This window comes from Crocodylus porosus, unplaced genomic scaffold, assembly GCF_001723895.1.
Source record: "Crocodylus porosus isolate Cpor-Errol unplaced genomic scaffold, CroPor_comp1, whole genome shotgun sequence".
Lineage (NCBI taxonomy): Eukaryota > Metazoa > Chordata > Crocodylia > Crocodylidae > Crocodylus > Crocodylus porosus.
Genome location: NW_017728931.1, coordinates 92,238,443 through 92,254,732, shown reverse-complemented (window position 1 = coordinate 92,254,732; position 16,290 = coordinate 92,238,443). Strand labels below are relative to the sequence as shown.

Genomic DNA, 16,290 nt, shown 5'->3' with positions numbered 1-16,290 from the left:
CAGCTCTTTAAAAAAAAAAAAGCCCATACTCACTGGCTGCTGCAGCTGCCTCAGTGTTTCTGGGGGCTCATGGCAAAGCTCCCCACACAGCAAGGGGCAACGGGGGCATTGGGGATCGCCCTCCCACCTGGCAGGATCTGGTGAGTGTGGGGCTTTTTTTTTTTTTTTAAAAGAGCCAGGAGCTGGGGCCAGGCAGGGCAGCCATTGATGGGGCTGGGAGAACAGGGGAGGCATGGAGCCTATCCAATTTGGAGATGTGGCTGATTCGGCAACAGCAGAATTGATTCAGGACAGTGATTCAAATTACCAAATCTAGTCCCCCGAATCAGCTGAATCTGAATCCAAAGCAAATACTAGCCACTTTGCACAGGCCTAGTGTTCACAATTGGCATTGTTTCAGAGGACTTAAACATGTTTACATATTGTATTGCTTTTGAATTTTAATCAAGACACATAACACTGGATCTTTTTACATGGTCTTTTGCCTCCCTTGCTTACATATTTCTGACTTCAGAACCCATTGGCTAGGTACAGACATTACACATATTGAGCATTAAGTAGACAGAAAATGCTCTAATCTGTAACTGAACAGATGTTCATGGCTCTTAGAGTGCTTTAAAAATCGTGGCTCGTGCTCTAAGTAACCCTCGATGGATGTGTACTAACCTAAAGTGCTTTCTACTAGAGCACTGTATCGAGCCAGATCCCATCAAGGGTTAACTTGCAGCGTAATCTCCACCATCCCAGGCATTGCATTGGGCTGTATTCTAGCCTCGGGCAGTGCTTGTTTGCTTCAAATGAGCCTGAGCTGACCCCACCCCCTTGGCTTTCACTGACCATAGCTACCAAGTTTGGCAGTTTTTCACATAACAGTCTTAAAATTCTGAATGCTGTGCTGTGTTTATGCATGTAAAGCTTCATGATTGTAATGAGTTATTTCAGCATTTGTTTCCTATAGGGAAAAGTGATGTATGAACAATCTGGAATGAGTTAGGGTGGTAAAGTTTAATCATTTCAATGTGGTATGATAGCAATCCATCTGTCAGGCTTTTGTAACATTTAACCTTGAATGAAAACTTTTTAGATACATTTTGAGAAGATGATTGGGTTTGTTATGAAAATACTTTAAAGACTAACACATGGGTAACACTGTGATTTAGCTCAAAGATTCTTTTCAGAATAAGTTATAGGATATGTTTTCAAATTAGTTCATGATGGATATGTGCTATTTTTAAACTTTGTTTATACATATAGTTTAATAGAAAGCACACATTTTATTAACAATAACTGTGATATATTTGTATATATAGTGACTTACGTTCAATTCTCAGTTTTGCATGTGCAGAGACTGGAGGAAATTTCTTCCAGTAGAAAAATAGCTTGGGAACCAAAGTATACAGGTGTTTGTTTAACCCCACGGCTGGAGAGCTTCACAGGTGAGCTCTTCAGCTAGGCGGCACTAGAAGGCTGCTCCCTGGGCTATCCTTGTCCTTAGAGGAGCCCATTACTTGACAGCTTGCCCTCTCCCCAACCTGGGAAGGGGCAGGTTGCCTTGTGGCAGTTGGCAGCTGCTCCAGCCCAACCCAAAGCAGTGCAGGGTGAGCTGGGGGCATTTCACCATGGTAGCAAGGCTTCCAAGCCTTCACAGTCTGGCACAGTAGCTGACTTAGCCTGGCCCTGCTGTAGATGGGCAGTGTGGGCAGCAAGGGAAAGCCAGAGGGAGCTTGGATGGGGAAAGTCTTAGCACATCTGGGTCCCAGCCTTTCAGATTTCTTGCCCCCTGCCACTCAGATGAGCAGTGGGGCAATGATGTAAAAGCTGGCAGCCAGTTGTGGGGCAAAACATCTCCTGGCTCCTGTCAACTCTCTCTTGCCTCCTCCACACTCCCAGCCACTCAGCTGAACATCAGGGTGGCAATTTAAAAGCTGGCAGCCTGGGGTGGGGCTCTGGGAAAGTCTCCCCAACCTAGTTCCTGACTCCCATTTGCTACCCACCACCAGTTGAGTGGAGAGGGATTTAAAAGCCCTGCTCCCAGGTGGCAGCTTTAAAATCACCACCCTGCTGCTCAGCTGGGCATCAAGGGGGAGACTATGGGAACTGAGTTAGGGAGAATTTCCCTGAGCCCTGCTCCAGGCCACTGACTCTTGAATTGCCATCTCACTGGTCAGTTGAACAGCCTGGCAGTGAAAGGAAGCCAGCACAAGCTGGCAAAATCCCCTGCCTCTTCTTTAAACTGGGGACTGCCCAGTTTGAAGGAAAGGCATGGAGCCAGGGCTGCTTCCCCGCACACCTCCTGGTCTATGGGAAGAGGGGAACAGCTCCCCCCCCATGCACTTTCAAGACTGAGGTGAACCCAGTTTTGGGAAAGTAGGAAACCTTTTCCCTAGCTCCATTCCTTGTGGTCCCCAGGAAGAGATAAGAGTGGGGAAAATCTACAGACATTCACTTCCTTGTGAGAAACTCTCATGAGAGTGATTTAACCCTGGTTGTTCCAGGGTTATTTTTCTCCCAGAGTGGGCATTTTTGCTCCAGGAGAAAAGGCCAGGTTTCTTTTGGGAGACCATTGATACTCCCAGAAGAAACTGAACATCTGAACTGAGCCCTAGTTAGTTAGGTTTGTCCTGGTGTAATAGAGAATAGTGCTTCATTCAGGATGTATCTGTGGGCCCCTCTAGACATTCAGGTAAAGGTGTGATAGGATCTAATGCATGATCCACACAGTTGTACCTCTTTCCATGCCACACAAACATGGTAGGAGACATGATTGTGGGATCCAGTATTAGATCCTATAAAGCCTTATTTCTAGTGCAAGGGGAGGCCAGGATCACAATTCTGGGCTCCCCCTACATTGGTTCCAGATGTGTAAATGAGATGGTGCTGTGGCTGGGAATCCCCTCAGCTGTGGGACTCCCAGCTGCTTCAGCACATGGTGGATTGCCACGTCTGGGAACCCATCAGCTGACAGAGGTCCTAGCCTCAGGGACATGCTACACATGCAAATTAAAGCAGGATAGGAACCAGCTATAAAGTCAGTACACATTTTCCACCTCTGTTTTTGTAGCTGGTTGGACCTTTTTATGGTGTGATAGTTAATTTGCTTGTGTAGGTGGTGTAAATTAATTGTGCAACATATGTAAGGTGTAAAGTGGACCTATATGGCATTATTATGGGTGTTTCGGGTAACAATACATTAGTTTTGGTTGCCCAACATTTCCTATCCATTTTTCAGCTGTATGGAACTTAGTCAAACTTTTAACCAGTTGGGCTGAAACATTTCATTTTTTATCTTTTCCTGGATTCAATTTTCAATAAAAATGATTCAGCCAGTCCTAAAAATGAAATTGGGGGAAAGTATATTCTTTTGTATGCAATAAAAATTACTACAGAGGTTTAATTGAGGACCTTTAGCACTGCCGTGTTTAGAGCACATGTTTAAGTTTGGCCTGGTGAAGGGGGGGATTGTCTTTGTGTTAAGAATGTGCCTTTTGCTGTTCAAGTGAAAAAGGTCGGGATTTCACTAAATTAAAAGTCTTTGTTTATTACCCTCAAATGATGCTGATCTGTAAAAGTTGGATAATAATACTACCTGACCTCATGGGGGCATTGTAACAAGTATTGTGTTCATGTTTGTGAAAAATACTGTAATGAGGAGCACTATGAGAGTCCATAAGAAAATTCATAGTTCCATATTTAGAGAAGGATTTAGATAATATGCAGTAAATAAATCATGGGACCGCACATTGAACAATGAGGCTTAAACAAAAAAAAATTGAATGACTGTTTAGTTAATGAGCACTGCCCAACTTGTGCATTAAATGCAGCAAGGGTTTGGGGGGAGGAAAGCATAGTTTACATAATTAAGATCATATAGTTAAAAATGTTATCATCAAGCATATGCACAAGGAGGGTAAATCAAGGCTGCACAGGCAAATCCAATGATTCCAAGCTTTTGGCTGCTTGATTTTACCTTTAATGCTCTTTTAGCCTAATTTTGTGGCACAATAACAGCCCGTACTGAGCTGTTACTAGGGTAGGGCCTTCAGAATCAGAAGTTTTATTAGGAAATGTTGGGGATGTCTATATGTGGCCATACAGCACCATTGTTACTGCACCATCATTTACAGCTGTGTCATATATTCCAAAAGGAAGTGCTAAATGATGGCGCAGTAACAGTGGTGCTGTACGGCCATATGTAGACATGCCCAGCATTTGCTAACAAAATTATCAGTTCTGAAGGCCCTTTTTATTTTGCATTAGAAAGAAACAACATAGAGCCAGTTTATTCTAGCATGATGCACAGTGAGGCTCCAAGGCACTACAATAATATAAAAGACACCAACAAAAATAACAGAGGGCAAGCAAGGCTAGCTAGAAGAGATGCAGAAAAGAAATGCTGACACCTTCTGCTGCATGGCGAACAGCAAGAAAAGAGTTTAAAGCACTATGTTACTTTACACATCTGATCCAAATAAACAGTTGTCCTCTTTAGTAGCTACATCTTTGATGAGGTGAAGGCTTGGCAGTTGCCAAGCATGGTATATTTTATGCTTAGCTTTCACTCAGTTGACTTCCCCCAATATAGAAAACAATTAGTAACGATGCAAAATGAGACTATCAGAAGTGGACAATAGCATATTTTGCTCCATTTGCAATATACTTTGCTTAATAATCATGGTCCGGTTGAGCATTCTTTAAACTATTGCTTGTGCAGTATGAAACTATAAATTACTCTTTTGCACTATAATGTTTCTGCTGAATGTTACTATGAAACAATGAGGCGGGGTTTTCAGTAGCTTTTACTATATGATAACCATGTTCCTACCCTTGCCACTGCCTCTTGAGCCTTAAATTTCCCTTCTATTCTGATCCACTCTTTTCTCTCTTTGAGGCAAGGACTGGCTTTTTACTATGTGTATAAACACATAGTACTTAAAACATTGTGCTTAACAGGAAAGTGTTGGGGCCACTAGGCATTTCTGCAGTACAAATGGTACATAACAATAGAATTCATTTCCTCTGTGAACTCTTAATAGTGTTAATCCGTTGATCAAAGAAGCCTTATTTATTTACTGGTACTACTGCATTACAAATCCATCTTCTGGTCATCAGACCCATATATGCCTGAATCATGTTTGTGTGTTTCAATAGAAGTATCTTGGAGCAGGAAATCACAGGCTAAAAGTTAGTCATGTCTTTAAGTACTTTTCTGGATTGTTGGAGAAGTGCTACTTACCTGTCATAATGGAGCCATGACCTTATTCCCAAAAGAAGCCTTGGACTTCCCCATTATGGAAGGAACCATGTATTTCTTAGGAACAGGTATCACTCCTTGAAAATAGGGGACTTTCACCAAGATGGAACTGTATTTCTTTATCCAGATAATCTCAATGATGCTGGTAGGAAGACAGCTGTTTCCTTGGCTGGAGCAGGCCATTATTCTTTTTGCAGAGATCTGCTATATAGAAGAAGGAAAATAGTATCATGGAGGCAGCTAATTCATGCATGGGATTCAGGAGCCTGAATTGGAAGCATGTACAAAGCAGCCCTTTACTGATAGAGAGCTAGGTTACATGACCTCCATTTTGCTGTCTTCCTAAGCCCATTGCTTTGACCACATCAACCCTATCTATGCATCCTTCTTCTCTGGCTTCTGCTGCTCAAACTTGAGCTGCTTCTCTTCACTTTCTTCAAAGCCTGCCTCAGGTTACCCCCTACCTAGATATCAACTGTTAGTCATATTGAAAAGTATTACTGACCATGGAAACCAGCCTCCACCATCGCCTTGCTAACTTATTTTCTTGTGCTTTCTCTCATGCTTGTGTAAATTTCTGCAAAGCTGTCCCACTATCCTTCTTGGAATCCCTCCTTAAAACTCTTCCTTGTAGGAGGTCAGCAAATTATTTGGCAACAGTGAGGCTCTCAATGTACAGGACACTAGGATATCTGTTCCGTGCCAGCGTGGAAACAAATATATTTTGTAATAGGAAGATACCTTCATGCTAACCCCAGTATTAACGTGTTGGGGTTTTTTTCTTTCTTTTTGCTCTCCTTTATCATTTGTCTGTTGTTTTCAGCTTAGATTGTAAGCTCTTTTGGGGCAAGAAATTACTATACCTTTTGTTCTTTTGCTGTTGTTGTTTATTGTTTAGATTCCTGGTCAAGTGATGGGTATAGATAGTACAAATAATAACACTACCAGTATAAATAATATTACAGTAATGGGAGTAATATTAGGAACTACTTACAATGACAGATATGGAAACGTCTAAGCTGAAACCACTCTTACAAAATTGCAAATGTTAGAAGGGCAATGCATACTTGTGAAAAACAGCTTTTATTTTCAGGACATTTGGATTTTCAGTACTGCTTGTGAATAAATCAAACCTCTTGTAGCAAACAGCTGATTATCTCCGTCTTGGAAAAAAAGCACATACTATCTAGGAGATGCAGTCACTGTACTTTGTAGCACTCGAGGGAGTTGATAGTGCTGTTAAGGCAAATTCTGTCAGTGCTTTCAGGGAGTTATATGCTACTGGTCACATCAGGCTCTCTTTGTTTTATTGAGTTGCTTTATGAGTTAATTCTTAATAGCATAGCCAACTCCATATGTTAGCTACAAGGACCAATTCATGGGATCATAATAAATTCTAGTTTGTTGGATGGAGTGCAAAATTAACAGTCACAAATGCAAACCTTCGGATTATGAGGGGCACTGTCTCTTTAAATGCCCCCCCCACACACACACACACAGGAGCTTCAGTAGCGCACCGGTGTCAGGTATACCTATCCTAAGCATTGGGGGCTGCCGTTTGATGGCCAGTTGAGGTTTCTTCCAAGGCCGTGTGGTCTCCAGAAGAGGGACGCTGGCTGGTCCTTCTGGCTGGACAGGTAAGGTGCTTATCGGGTTGAAGAGAGCGCCACTGAGGGTCACACTTCACTGCCTTTTATCCCTTTCTGGAAGACTTGTGCAATTCCCCAGCATCCCCTTGGCTGCCCAATCAGGAGATCACTGTCCCACATGGGTCTTGAGTAATGCATGACAGCTATAGGGGTCGCCGCCTGCTGGTACATGCAGTTTTGGGAATCAGTTTGTGTTTTTGATTAATTTAACAGTGGTGTTGTTAAGGGTGGCAGGAGCTGTCCATCAGGGGGACATCTAGTCCCAAGAACTGCTCTCCAGAGTTGATTAACTTAAACTGGATACCTTGTTGCACATACAATGGAGTTTCAGGCAAGGGCATTGATCCTTTCCTGCTGACAGTCTGTGTAGGAGGTGTTAATTGCCACTTGTAAATTGTAAGGCAGCTGGCTCTGCCTGTTAGTTCTAGTAATACAAGAAATGGCTTGACGTTAAAGAAAAATACATTTGTTAAAAGATATAAAATATAAAATACAGAATGCCAGGGTAAAGATGAGACAGATGAAATATAAAAATGCAATATGAGGTAGTGAGAATCAAAGGCCATTGGACGGTAAGTGAGTTACGTTAGATGCAGTAAACTGATTTAGCATAAACTTTAGATAGATATGGGAAGTTTTCTTTGGGAAATAGGTTTTAATTAAAGGGAGAATGTGTTCACCAGGATATATTTACAGTCATATTTTCAATGCACCTTGGCTTTTCTTGGCTTTTACAGGCTTTGCTTTGAAGTGGATATTTGAGTTTTTTTGTTTCCTTTAGTGACACTTAGCTCAATATTTTGTAGGTTTCGCCTACTTCAGCTTTCAGCCATTTCAGTTTTCTGGCTTGCTCCAAGCCTTGCCACACCCATGTAAAGAGTGTGCTAGGTCTCTGCCAATACTTGGAAAAAGAAATGCACAAAATGGGGTGGGGAGGAAGGGTGCAGGCAAGAAGGGGCTTCTTGTTGGACATAAACTCAGTGTTCTCCTTCCTGTTTATCCTTCCAGAGGAGGGTATTGCTGTCTCCTTGTTCTCTGAGCTGCCTATCTCCAACTTGCTGGGTCTCAATCAGTGCAGCAATGTCAGTGTTGTGCTTTCTGAGTTCTTGAGCCAGTATTGCAGTGCAGTGCTCTGTGCTTTCATTATTGGCATTGTCCATGTGGTTCGTGATGTTCCAGGTCCCAAAGTTGGTTGTGTTTCTTTGTTGATTTTCACCACCATAAAGGTGATCCCACTGGACATATTTATCCAATCAAGGAAAAAAGTAGGCATTCTATGTTTAGGGCACCATTTCTAGCTCTCTCTCCATGTGGGGTGGGCACAGTGGATCCTAAAGGGGATTGTCCAGTCACAGTTTCAGCTGCTGAATTCCAAGTGCTAGATGACCTTCTTGTAACCGTTGCCTTCATGCCAGTTCATGACTGCGAGCTTTGGGCCTCACAATCCTGCTCCCTTCATTGCTAGCTTCACCAAAGGGCTTGAAAAATGTACTAAAGCTGTTTTCCTGGAAAATACTTGTGTGTATCTTCTTTTATTCTGTACCTGTCTTAGCAATTCACTTTCTGTCTGTTGCTCTTGAGAGGTGCCTATAAGGACTAACAATCTACTTTCCCTGTACTTCTGTGCAGGCCATATATGGCGTGCCTAATTCTGTGTTCATTGAGGCATACTTTGGTCAATGCTATTAACTGGGTCTCTGTGATTTCTTTACGTAGTGATGGTTGTTATATTAATCCTTACTCCAGGAAGGTTAACCTATATTAGATGACACGTGTATGCATGTGCGTGTGTGTGTATTGCAAATACATTACTGATTTTAATTTGTACTATTTTTGCAACAGATCAGGTCCAACGGTGAGCTTCTTATTAAAAATGTACAGCTCCGGCATGCTGGAAGATACATATGCACCGCACAGACAATTGTTGACAACTCCTCAGCTTCAGCTGATCTTGTTGTAAGAGGTAAAATGATCATGTTAAAAAAATAAGATATTTTTCTGGCTCATGTAGGTTACTGGTTTTAGGGGAAGGATTTTATTAAAAGGATTTTAATTGTTTTCAAGACAATAGTAAGATTAAAATTAGGAGGTAATTAATATTTAAACACTTTACAATCTGCTTATGTTTCTTCTCCAGTATTGGGGGCCATAATGTTTCTGCATCTAATTTATGGTTTCTAAATATAATGTACTTCTAACTGCACATCATGAATAGAAATAAAGACCCATAGTAAGTGCATTTTTCTGATACAAATAACAATTAAATAGCTTAATTTCGTTTCATGGCTAGTAACAACATTTTACAAAATAGAATGAGGAAACAGTATGGTTCCAGAAATATGCTGCATGAAGTTTTCAAACAGGCATTCCCAAGTCTTCATAACCCTTCACTAATAAGATGTGTATTAAACTATATATAACATTAAACACATTCCTAGTTTTAAAATGAGGAAACAAGGAAATCTGAATTTAAGGCTGCGGCTTCATCATTAACTAATCACTCTGTCCCTAAGTATTGCTGTGGCCTCAGAACAGTGTGCTTGCTTGTATGGTAGGTATCCTACAAGTTCTGTTACAATACATAGGTTCAACATGATGAGTTAATTTGTAGTCTTCTGCTTTTCACATGCAGTTTCTGTGTAGACATTAACAGTATGCTCTGAGCTACTGATCCTCTGTAGAGCTGGCATTTTAAAAGTGACACACCTGGTAAATGGGGCAGCACGGATGAGATGTTTTGCCCCACTTACCACGTATGTTATATAACAAAGAAGTAGTCAAAAGATTAGTTTATGCCTCAATTCTGAATTTCTTTCACTCTTGGGTGTGGTAAACTTTAACCTTGAAATAACATACTTTTGTATTTAATTTCCATTTGTTGGTTATTAACAGCAAATAAAGTGTCTTGCTGCAGTAACAGTAAGGTGACTATAGTGTTAGTGCAACTGTACTAATCTACTGAAATTGCAGAAGACTTCTCTGGATGGAAAAGAATGGTTTCATTCACATGGTTCAATGTTATGATAATTGCAAGCAACACCATTTTTTTCCAATAAGTGAACAGTCTATCTGCCTTCACATGCAGCGTCTGTATTTCCTCCTGTTCCCAGTGTATTATGAGTAGAATTAATACCATTTACATTCTGAAATATTGTAAGACATTACCACTGAAGTTACATTTAGCATGCAGGGTTTACAGGATACTGTGTGTTCAGTTCCACACAGTACTGGGCACTCCTACATTTAACAAAATAGATGGAGGAAACAGTATAATTCCATGAGAGATGGGAGCAGAGAAATGGGAGCATGGATCATGGGGAAGTGGTCAAATATGATAAAAATGGAATTTCAGTTTCACTCCATGCTATGATTTCAGTGTAGTAGTCCAACAAAACATTTCTACATATCCTTTGTCCTATGTACTAGGTGAAACTAGAATCAAGGGAAAATCATAGATGAAGCACTAAAATGTTATGAGTTTTATCAGGATACAGAAGGCAATGCCATATACTCAGTTCCCTGGTTTAATACTGAACCACAGAAATGACAGGTATATCCAATAGAAGATACTGAAGAAGAGGAAATGGCAGAGATGAATCTTTTCTTAGCACTACTAACTAAAATAGTCACAAAAAACCCAAGAGGAAGCTCTGAGAAAAACCTCATCCATTTCAGTCTGTGGGGTGGAGCCATTGTGATCACTCAGTTCAAATAATGTTACCCGGAAGGAGTTGTTTGGCATCTGTCATGCTAATATCAACCTTCACACAATATTGCCAGCTGTGTGCCAAACCAGAATCAGAAACTAAATAATCTAAAGCTATTCAGTTAATGATTTTTTCAGATACCTGGCCATTGAAAACTATGGATTAATAATAGCTAATGGATGGAGACTAGCCACATAGGTCTTCAATGTCAATACATAGAATTTTTTTAAATGTTGAATTTAGGCATATTTCAGCCAAGCTTAATATTGCACTTTCCTTTACATCAATCTCAATGGGTTAATACTTTGTACTAGGATTTTAAAGGAGAAAACAACAGGGATTCATTCCATAAGTCATAGGCCCCAGCTGAAAGTTCTTCATAAATACGAGAGTGAAACAGCAAATCAAAACAGGGCTGTAAAAATGTTGCCTTTCTGCTTCATAAGTGCCTTTTATTGTGAAAGAGACAGGTTATTACATGAATAAATGTTTCTGGTAAAAATGTTGGTATGTTTCTCACAGAACTTGATTCATGACCATATTTCATGATAAACCAGACTATTCATGGACCTAAACACCTCTGCCCAATAGAAATGAATCTTTATCATATTAAAGGTAGAGCTGAAGTTTATTCATTGGACTTGAGCCATGTAAAATGTTGAGACAGCCATCACAGATGGGGCTCTGAAGTGCTAGAATGGTAGTATTCCAAGAGCAGTGGTTAACACGGCCTCCGAACACTGCAGTCATAGACAAATGCAATTTAGTTTGCACTGTTTGTTTTCATGGTAGGATAGTGGGGAGTGGGGGTTGGAAATTAGATACTGCTCAAGGATGCGAAAATTTGTATGGTATTGTGTTGGAGATGGCTGATTTTTATCAGTGATACTAAACATTCACTGTTAAGTTTACTGCTGTTGTATACATGATGTGAAAGATTTACAAGGGCATTCATTCAGATGTGGGCATGTTCTGGGCATGGGGGAGGTGGGGCACTTTAATTGGTGTGGCTCTGAGGGCACTTTCATTAATGGGCTTTAGTTAAACTGCCCCTACCACCATTTTGAAGCACAGGGACCCTGATACACAAGACACGGAGGCTGGTGGGAGTGAAGTAATTATCACACTCCATCAGACTCAATTACAGGTTTCCCTCGCATTATGCTATACATGCATTCCTGGAAAACGGTGCATAACACAAATTGGCATAAAGGGAACCCACTTTACAATGTAACAAATAGGGATATGTTTCAAGACCTCAACTGTACTGACCCCCAGACCCATTTCTACCACTTTTACAAGACCATTTTGGTACTCACCAACAGCAGACGGTGCACACAAGCACAGGGTGCTATCTTAACAGGGATGGTAATTACAGTAACATGTCACAGACAACGAACGAGGAGCACAAATTCACACAGGAGACTATGTTTTGGTGCATGTCACTCCCACAGTGCACCACACAAAGCAGCTGACTTCAGGCTTCCACCATACCGATCACATAAGAGTGAATTTACCTCACATACAATGAATTTTTGGTATAAAAAGGGTCATCGCATAAGAGTGAATTTGCACATACAGAACCCACATAAAGTGAGGGAAACCTGCAATCGAAACTGCTCCAGTGCACTGTAATTATAGGGTGTTGGAGCAGCCACCCAGCTCATTTACAGACACCCACAGAGAGATTAACGAACGTGCCTCATTTTCTAAGGGGAAAATAGCTTTTGAGCTTTTTAACATTTTTAAGTAGCTATAGCTACTTAAAAATACAGTAGCTATAAATAAGAGAGAAAATGCAGTTTTAAAAAATAATATAACTTACGTAAGCAGTTTTAAATTAGAGAAATCACTATACAATATTTAGTTCTTTATCCATTTTCTATTTAAATGAGTCCATACTTTTTTTTAACCATTCTTGTCTTAAGGCACATCTACATGTGCAGTTAATGCACCTGAATTTTCTGCACAGAAAATTCAGATGTATTAAACTGCGCCCCTGCAACATTGCAACATGCACCTGTCAGAAGCAAATTTTCTCCCAATGGCAGCAGTTCAGTTTAGGACTGGTCCTGCCCTGCTCTGCCCCTCTCCAAGCTTCCCTGGTGTCAGCCTCAGGCTGGCAGGGAGCATGGGGGCTGGTCCTAATATCTACATGGCTGGGAGGCAGCTGCCCAGCAGCCATGACAGCTCCCCCAGCCATATGGAGATTGAGACAGGTTCCAGTCTCCATGTGGCTGGAAGACACCATCCTGCCAAGGTAGGACAGCTCTCTGGGAACAATTTGCTCCCTGTCAGCATCTATATGTGCATTTTGGTGCATTACTTAATATGCCGATTTCTAGTACCTATATCTACAGGTATTAGAAAATGGCACATTAGACTAATTTACAGCTCAGTAATTGCTGCTCATATGTAGATGGTGATGCTTCACTGTGCATTACATTAATTTAACGTAGATTCACCCTCAGAGAAGCAGTCACTATGTTTAGACTGAAATATTTGTAGCTATTTTAAAGCTCTATATTAGAGAATGCTGTGCTAGCTGTATCATGTGGGACAGGGAAAATTTTTTTTAAAATGCTTTGTTTCATAAAAAATCCTATTTTCTTGGGTACAACATACACCTTTCCCCCCAAAATTTGGGTTCAGGTATTAAGCAGGGAGGCCAATTTTTGCCTGATAGAAACACTCCACTTTGATTCCTTCTCCACCGTGAGGCAGCTGTTGCATTACTATTTAGGTAGCTAAGGAAGTTAATTGACTATAATGGCTCATTGTTCTTCACCACTGTATGTTCCTGCATGGAAATTCTGGCCTTACTAAGTCAATGGGAGTGTTTCCACTGATGTTACTGGGACCAGGATTTCTTCCTACACCTAATAGCAGCTACTACACAGTATGATTCTATAGTATCATTTCATTTCTTTCTGCTAGACGTAGGGCAAGATTTTAATCATCACTTTTTGAAAAGACATTTTAATTTTTTTGAAAAGTTTTAAAAATCATTTTATACTTTCCTGTGTTCAGGGAATCCAAATAGAAAAATGAAAATTAAATGTCTAAAATTTAATGAGACCTAGATACCTAAATGTGATGTAGATGGAATTTAGGCACCTAGGTCCAAAATTGTAACCCTAAAAATCCCTGCTGCCAGACCCCAGAGATGCCTAAATTCTGTATTTGCCCTTAGAACTTAGAAGTTCCTTTGGTACCTAGAGTTGTGCCTCTGCGTATGGCCAGAACCAGCCCAGTCTTTTAGCCACGTAGCATTTAGCTGAAGCTTAATCCAGATGGGCATCTAGAAACTAAGCATTTGTCTGTATAACTCCCCAGATGGGATTGGATGTAGTAGGCATGTCCAGAGGATGCCTAGCACACGCAAACAGAAACAGGCTTGACACTTATGGTGGTCACTGTTTTTTATAACAAGGGCAGCAGACCTGATAGATTCCTTGCACGTAATTTTTACACAGTTTAGAGTGTTTAGTCAGATTCAGTCCCTGCCTTAGCTCAAGAGATTCAAACACACATCTCCTACCACCCAGAGAGTGTCTAATAGTCTATAGGGAATTCAGAGTAAAGACGTCTTCCTGAGTGAAGATGTTCTGCTACAGTGCAGAAGAGGATTCAAGATTAATTGAACCGGGGACAGAAAATGACTCAATGGGCCTGTCTATGCGTGCAGTTTATGCAAAGCAATAAACTTCAAACCCAAAGGGAAGTAAGTACTAAGTGATGGTACAGTAACAGCAGCACTGTAGGGGCATGTGTCGATGCACCCACTTTCTCCCTACTTTCTGAGAAAGGCTGAGAGTTCAGACACAAAACTATTCTCAGTTTCCCACAACCTGGCTCTAGGCCAGTAAGAGGCAACCTTTTCTGTGAGCTGGAATGATTCAGCTTGGTCAGAGGCAGGCAGGAGGATGGACTCTAGCATCTGGCTGCAGCGGCCACCAGTGTAGCATGGGAGATGCTCCCACCTCTGCCGCTTCTTCCCACCATAGTATGGGGGAAGCCTCCGCCACCACATGCCAATCAAAACCCCCAACATTTGTGGGCTGCATCAGTATAATTGATTATATTTTCCTATGGCTCAGGTCTTGATGCTCTAATGCTGGATGGAAGAGGGAGTATTTGATAACTGGGCTGAGAGGGCAAGAGAAACTGACTATTTTTTCCTGGAAATGTTTTACAGGAAAAAGAGCCCCAAATCTACTCACTCCACAACAGTTGCTTCTGAACTTCCTGTTCACATGGAGCATTTGTTTGCAGATCTTCCCATTCAAAGGTTCTATTAGGGTTTTCCTGTTGTTTGTTGGAGCCCAAGTTTAACTCCCAAAGCATGAATCATGCTGTCAAACAATATTAGCTGTAGTTTTAATTGCAATAACTTATGGCCTAAAAAGCTAACAGTGTCTTTTCTTGTCATACTTAGACAGCCAGGATGAAGTTCCCTAATGTATTTACTGTACTTTGGAAATGTCTATAGTACCTCCTTACCAAGCCTGAGACTGCTGCCAAGAAACAGTCATTGTGCACTCTTTCACTCTGTGCATGCCCAAACCTGAGAGCCATAGTCTGAGTGCAGTGCTCACACAGGTGTGCAGGAACCCCCTAAGCCATCTCTGCTGTCTAATTGCCAGACCTGGGCATGTGGAGCAGGAGCAAGTGGGGGTATAGGGGGAAAGTTTGTTTCTCAACAGCAGTCCAAAGCTTAGCAGGATGGCAGTACAGACATGGTCTTTGAGGTGCTTCTGATGTAGAGAGTATGTAAGCTCCCTGTCTCGGGAGCAAAATTAATTCTGTTTTGGTTGGTTGGAGGCTCTTCTGAAATACTACAGTTTTTGTTTTTATTCCAGGCTGCCCTGTAGGTCTTGAGTCTTGCAGTTGGCTTCTAAAAGGAGCATCTTGGATGTTTACAATAGACCATAAACAAGTATGAGCAAACAGTATATTCTTATTGCAGCAAAAGTTATGGACAGATTGGAAAAAATCCAGTGGAGAGCCAAAAAATTATTAGAGGCCTGGGAAGCATTACTTATGAGGAGAGATTGAGGAAGCTAGGGTTATTTAGTCTGAAGAAGAGAAGACTGAGCAGGGATTTGATAAGTGTCTTCAAATACCTGAACGGCAATTATAGAGAGGATACAAATAGGCTTTCTTTGTGGCCGTAGGGGACAGAACTAGGAGCTGTAGCAGAGGAAATTTAGGGTAAGATTAGGGAGAATTTTCTGACTATGAGGGTGGTCAAGCACAGAACCAGGCTACATAGCATCTAGAAGGAAATTTTCAAGAGCAAGTTAGATAGGCATTTGGCGCGATGGTTTAGTCAAGGATGGTTCTGGCTTCAGCTGAGGACTGGACTAGATAACTTCATGAGGCCCTTTTCAGTTCTATTTTCCTATGTTCATAAAAGACCATTTGCATAAGTGATAGACTGAGAAGGTCAGCAACACAGAGCAGGCATTATTTTTTGGTATCACCTAATGAGAATTTGAATTGGGTCTGTTATAAATTATTTCTTTATATTCCTGTGATTAAAATGATCAATAATTCACCTATTTTTCGGTAGTTTGAGATAAACTTGGTATTAAATTTATCTTCTTTTCAAGTAAAGGTAAATTATAAAGAGGATATTTCTATATCTGCTATTTGACCTGTAGCTTCCAGGTCTACATAG

General features: G+C 41.1%; 1 protein-coding gene across 2 annotated transcripts in view; it reads left to right on the top strand.

The window, feature by feature from the left end:
• CNTN1 (contactin 1) overlaps window positions 1-16,290 on the top strand; it is a 271,994-nt gene that overhangs the window by 168,943 nt on the left and 86,761 nt on the right. For both annotated transcript variants that reach the window (XM_019543375.1, XM_019543376.1), the window contains exon 14: window positions 8,743-8,863. In XM_019543375.1, coding sequence (XP_019398920.1) covers window positions 8,743-8,863 — 121 coding nt within the window. The remainder of the gene's footprint in view (window positions 1-8,742; window positions 8,864-16,290) is intronic.